Genomic DNA, 14,327 nt, shown 5'->3' with positions numbered 1-14,327 from the left:
GCGGGAGCGGCTGTTAGGTAAGGGCGTGTGGGGTGCATGGGGCATGTTCCCCCTACCCTTCCTGCCTCCTGCCTCACCTTGTGTTGTCTGCATAGCAAGCAACCAGAGGAAACGGGGGGGATCAGCTGCGCATGCAGTTAAATACTTAGGAGGGCTTATATTTGGGGGAGGACTTATTTTAGCGCATGCACTCAAAAGCCCAATTGGGCTTATTATCTGGGAAGGTCTTATTTTCGGGGAAACAGGGTACCGCAAATAAGGACTGGGTCCTGAAAGCACCAGAGGCCACCTTCGAATGTAGAGGTTCTCGGAGGAATTCTGGCATCCTTTGAGGGTGCTGTTGAGAGTTGGATGAATGCCCGGAAGATGTGGGTCATCAGAAAGAGAAAGATGCGGTAAGTGATTTGGCTCAGCATGGATACGAGAGAATAATTTCTTACATTCTCTGAAGGCGAGCAGGTGTCATTACAAATTGCTTCCATTGGGCAAACTTTTCAGATTGGGTTGATTGCTAAAATGTTCTGCGGCTGATTTTGAGAGTGATATTTTCCACCGTGCTTGTCAGGTCTACCGGATATCGTATACAAATCTTTCTTTTTTTGTTTGGAAAAGTTTTCTTATTTTTACTTTTCCATAACAAATCTTTCTGTTCCCAAATCACCCAAAGGGCAGATGTTGAGAGTGGACAATTTTTCAGGGAAGTAATCCTAATCCTCTCTTTGTCCCTCAAAACAGGTCGCCCTTGGCTGTCAATCATCCACTCGGTGACCATTTGACGGTACAAGGCAGGGCGCTGAAAAAAGTGACTTGTCACCATTTTTCACACGCCTGTTGCAGCTTCCCTACAGTCACATGGTCAAAATTCTTGGCAATCCTGGGTTTGTCTTTCTGACAAGTTGCAGCGTCCCAGGGCCATGCGATTTACTTAACAGTTGCAACAACTCACTTAACAACCATTGGAAAAAATGCATGACTCACTCAACAACTGCCTTGCTTAGTGATGGAAATTCTGATCCCAACTGTGATCCTCAAATCAAAGACTGTGGGGTCCTTGACGCTTTCTAAGCTTGGATTGCTCTATTGCAGACGTTTCATTGCCAAAGTAGGGAATGTCATCATGCACTAGCCCTGATGTTGTTACCAAGTTTGGTAATGAAACGTCTGCAAGAAAACAACCAAGCTCAGACCACGCATCCCCATTCCTCCCTCTGCAGAAGAGCAATTCCTCCTCTTAAACAGAACAATCCTAAAACTGGCCTGCAAGGGGAATCTACAGGTAGTCCTCGACTTACAACAAGCCACCTAGTGGCCGTTCAAAGTTTTACTGATAAAAGTGATATTACCATTTTTTCACACTTTATGACCATTGCAGCATCCCCAGGGTCACGTGATTCACATTCGGAGGCTTGGCAACTGACTCACATTTATGACGGTTGCAGTGTTCCCGGGTCATGTGATCAACTTTTGTGACCTTCTGACAAGCAAAGTCAATGGGGATGCCAGATTCACTTAACAACCATGGTACTAACGCAGTGATTCACTCGACAACTGTGGCAAGGAAGGTCATAAAATGGGGGGAAACTCGCTTAACAAGTGTCTCGCTTAGCAATGGGAATGTTGGGCTCAAGCGTCGGAAGTCAAGGACTACCGGTTATCTTGATTGTACACCTTTAGTAAAGCGGCACACCAAATGGGGCTTGAGAATGGCCTTGGATGTTTCTTGAAGATCTCCACCATCAGCAAAATTACACTGAATTCCCAGCCTGTGAAAGGAATAGAGACTCCGGAACCCGTTCCTCTTTATTGCCTTGGTGGAAGCGACCACCTGGCCTGCTCCTCACATGTTGTTTGGGTTGTAGCACAACATGTTCAGCTTGATGTTCTCGTCCCAGTGGCGGAGCAGCAGGAAAAGTTGGCGGGCTGCTCCTTTCAGGGCGGCCACATCCAGGCCTTCAGGCAGCTGCTGGCCACGCAGCCAGGAATCCGCTTTAGCCGCCAGCAGCTCCCATTCCACAAAAAAGCCGGCGCAGCGATGCTCAAGCCACGCCAGGGCCACCGCAGTGGCCCAGCTCATGCTCTCTAAATCGCCCTCCTCCGCCTCCTGCAGGCTGAGGCTGGCTTCCGAAGCGTCCGGCGAATGGTCGCAGGCATCAGTTTCGGAGCCCCTTCCGCTGTCGGCCTGGGCCCACACGACGGCGCTCAGGACGTCTGAGCAGGTGCTGGGCGAGTGCGGGGAGTCCGGCTCCACCACCTGCTCTTTGCTTGTCCTGACTCCCTCTTCGTCGGCTTCTGGGGGAGGCTGGTTTGCTGGTGGCTTCGGGGGGTTCTTGGCGATCAGAGCCCACGGAGAGGTGCTGGAGGCAGGGCTCAGGCTGGCCCGGTGGGAGGGATACGGAGAGGCCCGGCACAAGCGGTCCAGGGGGATCTGCACCGCTTCAGAGAAGGCCTCGTTCAGGTGGAACAGGCCTGGGGCTTGCTGCAGCTGCACCTGGGGAGGTACGGATGGAAGAGAATATTCTCAAGGTTGAACCCTGGAGTCCTTCGTGCTCTCTGAGCTTTATGGATTGAATGATTGATTAGTATAAATATTTTATTGATATATCTTCTTAACCACCCATCTCCCTCAGGGAAGGGCACGAGGCCAGTGATGGCTAACCGTTTGCTATGCATGCCAAAATATGCCCTCACTCATAATGCAATGCGCCCTGCCTCCTTGCACATGTGTGCATGACACCCCTCCCATGCTCCACCCCACGCATGAGTGTGACCCCCCCCGTGCTCCCAGCGCACCCCGTTTTGGGCCTAGCAGGCCTCCCTGAAGCCTCTTAGACCAAAAACAGGGCACTGGGGGCGTGCGCCGCACCTCTTGTCGCTCCCCTCCATGCATGCACGCACAACACCCCATCACCTAGCCATGCACACGCAACCCCTTCCGCCGCCCCCCACGCATACGCATCTCCCACATGCAATCAGCTGGCCGGCAGGAGGCATGCACGCATGCGTGGTGGAGCTGAGCTGGGTGACGGCTTGCATGCCTGCAGAGAGGGCATGCGTGCCATAGTTTCGCTATCACGACTCTAGGTGTTGTACACTTGAATCAATTAAACGTAAGCATTAAAAACAACAATTTAAAATCATTTAAAATATATATATATATATATTTTAAACATAAATGTACAAGAGGGAGAATTCCAAGATGGGAAAGTTAGTAGCCTTTCTTGCAGACATTTCATGACCAAACGTGGTAACATCATCAGTGATATAGAAGAGAATCGCGTATGTTCTCTGCTAGCACTGATGATATTACTTAGTTTGGTCATGAAATGTCTGCAAGAAAGCAACCAAGCTCAGAAAGCACCAAGAGGTATATTTCAGCTTTCCTTCCTGTTTAATGTCAGGAATTCTGCCCAGTCCAACTTTGCCCTGGATTCTAAAGAGGAATAAGCAGTCCCAAAGCACTGTTTGCATTCATTATCCTGGAGAAAAGGGTCAAGACTTTTGGGTTGCAAGCCGAAATCTAGTAAAAAAAGGACAGAGGTTGATAGGCTTACAATCCCATCTTTAAGAAGCATGCAGATGGGGAGAGAGAGAGAGGTCTTACCAGGGGGAGGTAGTCGTGAATGGCACCGTCACAACCTGTGGACAGCTCACTTTCGGGGGTCAGGCACTGTGGGCGTAGAGCTAAGCCTTGGCATCTCCGCTGGCCGCTGAGTCTGGAGAGACAGAGGTCAATCTACAATGACTAGGTTGGTCTTAGCTCTGCCACCTTCCACAGGCTGCTCTGGGTTAGTTGACCTAAAATGCTCTAAGCCCATGATGGCAAACCTATGGCATGCGTGCCGGAAGTGGCACACAGAGCCATCTCTCCGGGCACGCCAGCCTCTCCTGTTGCTCTTCTGGGTTCTGGCACGCACATGCGGGCTGGCCAGCCGGTCTTTGCACGTGCATGCCAAAAACTGGAAGACCAGGTGACTGGCGCACACATGCGCACGGGGGGAACTGCTCTTCCAGTTTCCGGCACTGCTACACATGCACGCCGGGGAGCTGTTGTTCCGGTTTCTGGTGCATGCACATACACGCTCCCCTTTTGGCACTTGGTGTCGAAAAGGTTCGCCAACACTGCTCTAAGCAGTAGCAATGAGAGTATAAGAGAGTTTGAAGGGACCTTGGATGTCTTCTAGTACAACATAGGAAGAACGGTTGCAGGAACTGGGTATGTCTAGTTTAATGAAAAGAAGGAGTAGGGGAGACATGATAGCAGTGTTCCAATATCTCAGGGGTTGCCGCAAAGAAGAGGGAGTCCAACTATTCTCCAAGGAACCTGAGGGTAGAACAAGAAGCAATGGGTGGAAACTAATCAAGGAGAGATGCAACTTAGAACTGAGGAGAAATTTCCTGACAGTTAGAACAATTAATCAGTGGAACAGAAGTTGCCTCCAGAAGTTGTGAATGCCCCAACACTGGAAGTCTTTAAGAAGATGTTGGATAGCCATCTGTCTGAAACGGTATAGGGTTTCCTGCCTAGGCAGGGGGTTGGACTAGAAGACCTCCAAGGTCCCTTCCAACTCTGCTATTGTATTGTATTGTATAACCCTCCAAGGCAGGAGACTCTACACCAGTGATGGCTAAGCTTTTCGCCACCGAGTGCTGAAAAGGGAGCATGCATCCACCACACTCGTCTGGGACGCAACCCAATTTTTTGGCGTGCTCTACCATCAGTGATGCCGGTAGCAACCCACCCGATTCTATCCCTCTGTTAAAGAAGTCTAGGACTGTGTTGGCTTTCTCAGCATCTGCAGCACACCCCTGGCTCATAAATTGAAGTGATTGTTCACTGTGTCACCCCCTCCCCTCCAAAGATACTATTATTGCGCCATAGCATGGTGATCCTGGACAGGTGGGCACTTTGCTCCAGTGTCAATCAAAGAACAATCTTTCTGCCAAACAACTCTTTGCCCCGTTCGTGCCCACCCAAAGGAGTCCTCTACCCGAGAGGAGAGGTAGCTTTAAAAGAGTCACCTGCGGCTTAGGAAACTCTCAATAGATTTCAAGGAGCCTTCAGAAACAGGAGAAGGACTGGAGCTGGCTCCTGTGTAGCGAGAGAGAGAGAGAGACTCATGAGGGCTGGGAAACAGGTGCAGAGCTCCCAACCATTATCCATTTGGACTCTAGGTGTCACGTGATTTATGGGTTTTGTTTACGCATCCCAAGCAAAATGCAAGGCTTCATGTGAAGAACTGAAGAAGCGTCTTGGATGAGAAGCAAAATCTCTTCAAGAAAAAAACAAAAAAAAGGAAGTCCAGGGGCCTTTGAAAAAAGCACCTTTGGGGCAGGAGGCATGAAAGTCCACTGGGTGACATGGGGCCAATCACCAGGGGATGGTGAATTCTAGTTTTGCCTTAGGCATGAAAGCAGCTGAATGACTGGGCCAGTCACTCTCTCTGAGCCCAGCCCACCTCACAGGTTTGTTGTGGGAAAAATAGGAGGAAGGAGGAATATATGATATAAGTTTACTACCTTGAATTGTTTATAAAAGAATAATAAAAGTGGGGTATAAATAAATAAAAATAAACCTGACTTTGCAGGAATCGTGAAACCTAACCTCGATACTCTTCTTCAATTTTACAAAAGCAAACTTCCATAGCAACAGTTGATAGATACAGAGGTGATCATCTTGGTATGAACTGTGTATTATTTAGGTACCTCTTACTGATACCATTATGTATAGTAATAATGCTACTATTATGCATTAGTCTGTTTAGTAATGTATAATATATAGTATATTACTCTGTTGCTTTGCATGTACACTGAGACCTGCACTGGAGACAAAAGTCCTTGTGTGTCTAATCACACTTGGCCAATGAAGTGTTCTATTTCTAATACTCTAACTCTAACTCTAATTCTGAAATTCTAATAATTCTAAAATTCTAATAATTCTAAAATTCTAAAATTCTAAAATTCTAAAATTCTAAAATTCTAAAATTCTAAAATTCTAAAATTCTAAAATTCTAAAATTCTAAAATTCTAAAATTCTAATAATTCTAAAATTCTAAAATTCTAATTCTAATATTCTAATAATTTCAATATTCTAATAATTCTAAAATTCTAATTCTAAAATTCTAATTCTAAAATTCTAATTCTAAAATTGTAATTTTATTCTATTATTTTTTGACACCAAATCTTGAAACTTGAATACAACTCTGGACACGCGTTGCCAGGTCTTCCTTGTTTCCCACGCTCCATGTTGAGTAAGACTTACCACTAGGACAGCTTGGCCTGGCTTGGGTGGCTGAAGAAACACTGACTGGGGAAGGAGGCACTTCTTGTTCTAGGAAGCAAAGAAAGACGCAGGTGTTAAGTGGGCATCCCTTGCCAAAACACAGGATGTTCTCAGGACGTTCAGCCTATTCTCTTATTGGAAAGCTTTTGGACAACACTGAAATTAAGAAAGTTGGAATTGACCATTGCCCAAGAGAAGGTCAGAAGAAAGGCCTGGAAATCAGAAGTGAAAGTGCTGTTCTGACCTAGGCTACCTGATAAAGCATAAATCAAACGCTTAGTCCAAAAACCCTGTTTTATTTAAATGGCTGTGAATTATGGTCATTCACAGCCCGTAATGATTCACAAACAGTCTGTGAAGAGTCTGACAGAAGTCTGCCACAGTCTTTCGGGGTAATGCTGATAAACACCCACCTTTATCTCCCTTGAAACGCTGCCAGAGACCTAATTGCCAATTAGTTTTGTAAGGCCAAACAGAGCACAGAGTCAAATGGAACTTCTCAGAGTTTGAACCAACCAGAATGAACAAAATTGCTTCCTGCAAAGGCTCATGTCCACTTGCTCCACTTGCGAAAATCTGAATTTTGATTACATGACTATAGAGATGCTACAAAGGTTATAACTGTGAAGTCATTTTTTTCAGTGCCATGGTAAGTGTTGTGGTCCGCCAGCGGCCAGTGCAGCTGGCAGCAGATTCGGACAGTGAGGAGGTTGGGGAGGAACCTTGGCCAGTCCTGGAGTCTGGGGAAGGCTCTGATAAGGGCTCTGTGTCAGAGGCAGAGAGGGAGCCAGGGCCGTCTGACAGTTATCAGCTGCCTTCTGAATCAGATATCAATGAGGCAGATGAACAGCTGGAGCCTGTTCCCAGTGTGCGCCTGCACAGAGTTGCTAAAGAACAGGGATCGATTTGGGAGTAAGGCCACAGGTAGATGATGAATGGACCCTCCCGGAGGAAATAAAAGAGGAGCGAAAGGGGAGTGGAGTTTGCAGGAGACAATTAGTTCATTCCTGCATTCTTGCCAAGTATTGCAGCATCTGAAAGATATGGGCCTGGCCACTCTCCAAGCATGAGAAAGGTCTGTAATTGTGAGCTATCTTGAAAGACTGTGGGCTGGGACTTTGCTGGAGAGGAATTCACTGTCAATTAAATAAAAGGGGTTTATAGGGATGAGGACTCGGCTTCGTGCTGCTGGGGAAGCCTCGGTCAGAACACTGGTGGGTTTAGGCTTAAATAGGTTGTGTGAACTCAGCAAGCATGTTGCCTTGTTCCAGAGAGCCAAGATAACGAAAGGGTTACCACCCAGGTTGGCTTCTGTGCAAATTGTGGCAGAACTGCTCACCCGATCACCTGATCCAACATTCCCAGTTTTAATTGCTCTCCGTTTCCCAGCACTTGTGCTGCTACGTGCAGTTGCTGGGAAGCACAGCTATTTCTCACTCCCAGGAGTATAAATAGGAGCAAGATAGAAACAGACTTTTTTCCGCCCCCCCCCCCCCCCCCCCCCCGAATTGAGCTACAGGAGAACGAGGCTCTAAAACTTAACGGAGGCATAATGCCAGAGGTGGTGGGCACCCCCGGAGCGATTTGCTGGGGGAGGGCGGGAAAAGGAATATTTTCAACAGATGAGAGGGCTTGCAGAAAAACTGCTAAAAGAATTATTATCCCACGGGGAAGTGGAAAATAAATCAACATTTAAAAAGAGGTGGTGGCCAAATGTGTTGGGTTGTAACTCCTACATTACCAAGCCAGCATATCTACCTAATTCATTGGGTCCAAGCAATAGAATGGAATAGAATTATCGGTATTTATTGGTCAAGTGTGATTAGACACACAAGGAATTTGTCTTCGGCTGCCCAAGTAGGGATAGGTTTTATAAAATGTGCACAAGACCCACTGAAGGATACCCAGAACAACAGAGCTACATTTGACCCACACATCCCTTCTTACCTTCTGCACATTTTTTCAAGCCCCTAGCTATTTGATCTGGGTTCCTGCCCCCTCCCTCTGCTGATGTGCACTCAGTGGCTGGGTTCACACAGCCTGCTAAGTCAAAACAGGAAGATCTAACACAAGCACTTGTGTTTGTTAATAGAATAGCAATAGCACTTAGACTTATATACCGCTTCACAGTGCTTTACAGCCTTCTCTAAGCGGTTTACAGCATCAGCCCCTTGCCCCCCAATAATCTGGGTCCTCATTTTACCCACCTGAGAAGGATGGGAGGCTGAGTCAACCTTGAGCCAGTCAGTATCGAACTCTTGGCAGTTGGCAGAGTTAGCCTGCAATGCTGCATTCTAACCATTGCGCCATCATGGGCGGTGCTCATCTCCACATCAAGGCCATTCAGACAGCGCTGTCCGAAGACATTTCCGTGACATCACAGAATGCTGTTACCTTCTCACCAAAGTGGTACCTATTTATCTACTCGCATTTCCATGCTTTCAAGCTGCTAGGTTGGCAGGAAGCTCACCCTGTCGTGCAGTGCTTGGGTCTCGAACCTGGGCTGCCAGCTTTCCAACTGACAAGCTCGGCATCTTTAACCGCTGAGCCACTGTGCTGCCCATGAAATAAAGGTCCAGTTTCAAATCAAACAAATCAAGCGACGTTTGTACCTGCAGGAACAAGAGCATCATCCAAGTCCTGGGAATCCTGTCTCTGCCCCAGGCTTAGCGAGTAACTCGGATGACGCTGATTGACTAAACGGGACCCTTTCTGATGGTCGTTTACACCGTCTGGGAGAAAGCAGAGTCAGGGTGATTAGACTTATTTCCAGTTCTCCTGTTGCCATTTCAATGATGTACACTTAGAATAGAATAGAATAGAATAGAATAGAATAGAATAGAATAGAATAACAGAATTGGAAGGGACCTTGGAGGTCTTCTAGTCCAACCCCCTGCCTAGGCAGGAAACCCTACACCACTTCAGACAAATGGCTGTCCAACATCTTCTTAAAGACTTCCAGTGTTGGGGCATTCACAACTTCTGGGGGGAAATTGTTCCATTGATTAATTGTTCTGTCAAAAAATTTATCCTCAGTTCCAGGCTGCTTCTCTCCTTGTTTAGTTTCCACCCATTGCTTCTTGTCCTGCACTCAAATGTTTTGGAGAACAGCTTGACTCCCTCTTCTTTGTGGCAACCCGAGATACTGGAACGCTGCTAACATGCCTCCCCTAGTCCTTCTTTCTATTATACTAGACATCCCTAGTTCCTGCAACCGTTCTTCATATGTTTTATCCTCCAGTCCCCTAATCATCTTTCTTGCTCTTCTCTTTGTCTTCAACAATACTGGTTTTGTAGTACTTTTTATTCCCACAGCTCTGCATGTCAAAAGCAACCGTCTCTTCTTTAGTCAGAGGCTAAGATAGCAAATATTGTCAAGAGCCAAAGCTCAAGCACAAGACCAGACCTTTTTAATGAAATGAGCAAATGAAAGTCAAAAACATAGCAGGAAAAAAAGCGCCCAGCTTAGCATTTTGAAGAAAAACCTCTAAACAGTATCTCCCATCTATACATTTGCTAAGCCCAACGTCTAAATTTACTGAACTGTAGAACTGATCAAGTTTATTTCCATTTATTTGTTGGTATTTCAGAAATGCTTATTTATGATGCAACTAATTACCAAAAGGGAGAAAAATTGTAATTACTGGATGGAACCAACATTCTGCAAACATTTGATTGGCTTTCTGCCATCGTTTGTATCATGGATACTAGGAGAAATACTGTATTTTATATTAGACTAGCCGATAACCCGGCATTGTCTGGGTATTTATTTATAGGGGGAAAATGTCCAGACCAAACGTAATTTCTAATGTTGGATTTTTTCCCCCTACCAGAGGGAGCCCCCTTGTGGAGTACAGTGAAGCCGTTACCATGGCAACTCCACTGGGCCACACAGTAGAAGTCATTTTCCGGCAGTACAGTAGAAGTCATTTTAAAGCACAACAGGCTGTATCTTAACAGAACACACACAGAGGGGTCTTAAGAGTGTCTTACCCCTCAATAATTTTTTCCAGAGGGTAAGTCATCTGTGTACCAAGTTTGGTTGAAATTCCTTGAGGCGTTCCAGAGTTATGCTGGAACACCCACACACCACGCCTTTTTATATACATATAGACTGCAGTAATGCTAAATAGGAATTGTTTAATTGAAAGGAAGGAAGGAAGGAAGAAAAGGGTGCATCTAATTTTAAACATTTGGGCATAATATAATGAATGAATACTTGGGATTCTGCTTAAATGTTTATAGTGGAATTTCTCAGCCAGGCAAGGAAAATATGTTATGGACCTTTCTGGTTATTTCAACTGGTGGGGTCTAAGAAAAGAACCTTCTCTGCTGTCTCCCCTTCTCTATGAAACATCTATACCACCCCCACCCCCACCAAAAGGCGAGGCAGGTCCTCACTCTTCTAGCTTTTCGGAAGTCTGTCAAGACCTACCAACTGGCATGAGGCTCTAAGAATGCCATGCAATCCTGAGGATGGTTGGGTGGGTTGAAGGTGCTTCCTCTGGCTTTTAACTCTCTTTTAACCTTAATTGTTTTTATTAATTCTGTTTTGACTTGGTTTTTAACTTTGTTTTTAACTATGGCACTTATACGATTTTATTGTTTGACTTATAACTCATCCAGAATCACGCAAATGTGATGGGCAGTATAGAAATTGGACAAATAATTACATTCTCGTTTCAGGTGGTCCTACCTGTGCTGCGAACCTGAAGTGCTAAAGGCAAGGTCTCCTTAGTGGAAGAGTCGATAGGCACCGCGGAGGTAAACATGGAAGGGAGATTGCAGGCCTTGCTTGACTGGACAGCTTTAAGACGGAACCTTCGATAAAAACCTAGGGAAAGAGAGAGAGAGAGAATGACATTCGTTTCTTTAATGCATTTTAGAATTGTGGTTCCACTCAGTTAACACCAGGGATGAAATGTACTTAACTCTGCTACCGGTTCGCAAATGTGAGTGCTTGCGCGCACATTCCGCTCTCCTGCCCCATCTCCATGCATGCACAGGACCTTTTGTGCATGCCCAGAGCATCAAAAACGGACGTGATGACGTCCAGGTGGGTGGGCGGAGCCTGCTACCAAGCACGCCTGCAAAGGTAAGTAGAACAACGGGGGGGGGGGGAATCCACTGTGCCATGCGATTTAGATTAGCTAGTAATCCTGCTTTCTAGCTAATATAAATCACGGGTCATAGCTGATAGTCGGAAATACCGGTACGCCCGAACCGTTAGCATTTTTTTTTTACTACCGGTTCAGGCGAACCGGTAGCATTTCAACCCTGGTTAAAACTCAGGATCTTTATGGTAAAACTACATTGCAAAAAAATAAAGTAGAAATGTTGAAGATCTATATCAAGATAGGCAACTAGTGACATCTCAGATCTTCTTGAAGTACAAGGAGCAGCATCTTTCAAAACTGCCCATCTTTCCTAAGGCTACTGGGAGCTTAGCAACATTTGGAGGGCTACGGATGATCTGACCCTTGATCTATAAGAAAAGAGCCCCCTAAATTCCCCAGAAGGATTCCACATTGGTGTTACAGGAAGTCCTTTACTTACAACCTCAGCTGGGACCAGAATTTCTTTTGCTAAGTAAGGTGGTTGTCCCAAAGGTGCTTTTTTTCAGGAGGCAACTGGACTTTCTTGTTTTTTTCTTTGAAGACGTTTCGCTGCTCATCCAAGAAGCTTTTAACAGGACAGTCTTCAAAGAAAAAACAAGAAAGTCCAGTTGCCTCCTGAAAAAGCACCTTTGGGACAACCGTGACTTGGATGACTGAGAATCTCTACAGACTTTCACCTATACAATTTGGGATGAGCACCCTTGGAATGGTGTGGGAGTAGGAATGGATTTCCAGAGGAAAAAATTGCAGACTACAGGAACCATTTGTGCCACTCAGGTGACCCTGAGTGCAAATGCAAATGACCAGCTGTCTGCAAGGAGTATAAATCCTTCTATTCCCCACTATCCTGTCTAGATCTAGATTACCAGGAAATGTACTTGGAAACCGCTTCTGGACTTTGTGCTTGAGGTGCGGGGAGGAGGGGGAGGATGAAAGATGAAACTTTAATTTGGGGTTTTGCCATTTAGAGGGATTCAGTTTTGGTCGCCACGATGTAGAAAAGATGTGGAGACTCTAGAAAGAGTGCAGAGAAGGGCAACAAAGAGGATTAGGGGACTGGAGACTAAAACATATGAGGAACGGTTGCAGGAACTGGGTATGTTTAGCTTAAGAGAAAGAAGGACCAGGGGAGACATGATAGCAGTGTTCCAATATCTCAGGTGTTGCCACAAAGAAGAGGGAGTCAAGCTATTCTCCAAGGCACCTGAGGGTAGAACAAGAAGCAATGGGTGGAAACTAATCAAGGAGAGAAGCAGCTTAGAATTGAGGAGAAATTTCCTGACAGTTAGAAGAATTAATCAGTGGAACAGAAATGGTGAAGGCCCCAACACTGGAAGTCTTTAAGAAGATATTGGATATTTATCATTATCCTTTCTTTATTTAGCTATATCCTGTATCATAACATTTCCCCCCTAATAATCCAAACTTAACTGTGTCTAATTTAGTTCTTTTTTATTATTATAATAAATCTCTATATATTTATGGGTATAATATAAGGAAACTGGATGTAAATTGTAAACAGTGACTTGGAAAGGAGGATTAGAAAATTTTGTTGTTAAATATTATGGATGTTTAGCTAGAATAGGACATAAGGATTCAATGTTAATGGAGGATTTTAGAAATAGTAAATGAAATGCCAGTATGTGGTTATGTACTAAATTTTGGTATATTTTATGATGAAGGACGTTTAAACAATTATAGTCAAATAAAAGTGGAGGTATGATGATGGTAATACTGTATGTATAAACATTTGAGTTAAAATGCTAGAGTTAATATGAACTATACTTGATGACGGTGGAAGAGATGCACGAAAGCCTTTTGTAAACAACTGATACACTTTCTACAGTATGTAAAGAAGGAGGATTTTTATGTGTTATGTTTGTTTTGAAAAAAATAAATAAATAAAAAATTGTAAAAGAAAAAAAGATGATGATGTTGGATAGCCAGTTGTCTGGAACGGTGTAGGGTTTCCTGCCTAGGCAGGGGTTTGGACTAGAAGACCTCCAAGGTCCCTTCCAACTCTGCTATTGTATTGTATTGTTATAGAAATGTTGAGTATATATTAGTATGCAAAAGTAAAAAAAATTGAGGCTGTATATTATTGCCTCATTCTACTGAGCTAAAAGAGTCACAAGTCAGGACTTCTTTCTTTTTTCTCTTTTCCCTTACACTTTTTCCCCTTCCCTTCTTCCTCCCTTACTTTCCCCCATTATTTTCATTTTATTTCGTATTTTATACTTAGATAAACTGCTAAAAAATGTCAAACCAAAAATAAATGACCAGGAACTGGCCTTTCAGGATTGACACTTGGAGGTTAATGAATTGGGGGGGGGGGGAAATTGCCCCAATCCATCCTACTTTTTTGGGGAGGGAGGAACAGACCTACCCCCAAACCGGTTGTTAGCCAATCAATCAATTAGAACAGAGCTGGAAAGGACCTTGGTGGTGTTCTAGTCCAGCCCCCTGCTCAAGCAGGCCAAACTTGAAGGCAAGGAAAACGTTGAGGAAAAGGGGCTTTACCGTGTTCCACTTCTGCTTCTCTCTGAGCCACAGTCTCGTTATCCCGGATAACAGAGGCAGCGGTGAGGCGGTGAAGGAGCTTCTCCAATCCCGTGCTTGGCGGCTGCTGCTGCTGCTGTCCCTGGGAATGTTCCAGGCTGCCTTTGGGGAGGAACAAGGAATCCAGGCCAATGATCACCTCCCAGGAGACGGGCTTCCCTGCACTGAGGGCATGAATCACCACCTGGCACTGGAGAGGAGGCAAGGGGTTGTCATCGGGCATTCCTTGCTCCAAGACTGGTGATGGGCTGAAAAGGTACGAGGGCTCCAACAGCATGTCCCAGTCAAGATGGGCGGGTGACAGCAAGTTGCCTGGAAAAGAGTACGCCATTAGGATGCAGAGGTAAGGTTGGCAACAGGACAGATAATTC

At 45.3% G+C, this 14,327-nt stretch overlaps 1 protein-coding gene across 2 annotated transcripts in view; it reads right to left on the bottom strand.

Moving 5' to 3' along the window:
- Positions 1–1,830: 1,830 nt before the first annotated feature.
- VWA5B2 (von Willebrand factor A domain containing 5B2) overlaps positions 1,831–14,327 on the bottom strand; it is a 60,609-nt gene continuing 48,112 nt past the window's right edge. For both annotated transcript variants that reach the window (XM_081953618.1, XM_081953619.1), the window contains exons 16-22: positions 13,918–14,268; positions 10,977–11,114; positions 8,893–9,012; positions 6,260–6,328; positions 5,020–5,089; positions 3,602–3,713; positions 1,831–2,488 (exon numbers count right to left, since the gene is read on the bottom strand). In XM_081953618.1, coding sequence (XP_081809744.1) covers positions 1,838–2,488; positions 3,602–3,713; positions 5,020–5,089; positions 6,260–6,328; positions 8,893–9,012; positions 10,977–11,114; positions 13,918–14,268 — 1,511 coding nt within the window. In that variant the 3' untranslated portion in view covers positions 1,831–1,837. The remainder of the gene's footprint in view (positions 2,489–3,601; positions 3,714–5,019; positions 5,090–6,259; positions 6,329–8,892; positions 9,013–10,976; positions 11,115–13,917; positions 14,269–14,327) is intronic.

The sequence above is a fragment of the Natrix helvetica genome, assembly GCF_964273705.1.
Source record: "Natrix helvetica genome assembly, chromosome: 5".
NCBI classification, from domain to species: domain Eukaryota; kingdom Metazoa; phylum Chordata; class Lepidosauria; order Squamata; family Natricidae; genus Natrix; species Natrix helvetica.
The sequence above is the reverse complement of the archived record's forward strand: the minus strand, read 5'-3'. Positions and strand labels throughout refer to the sequence as shown.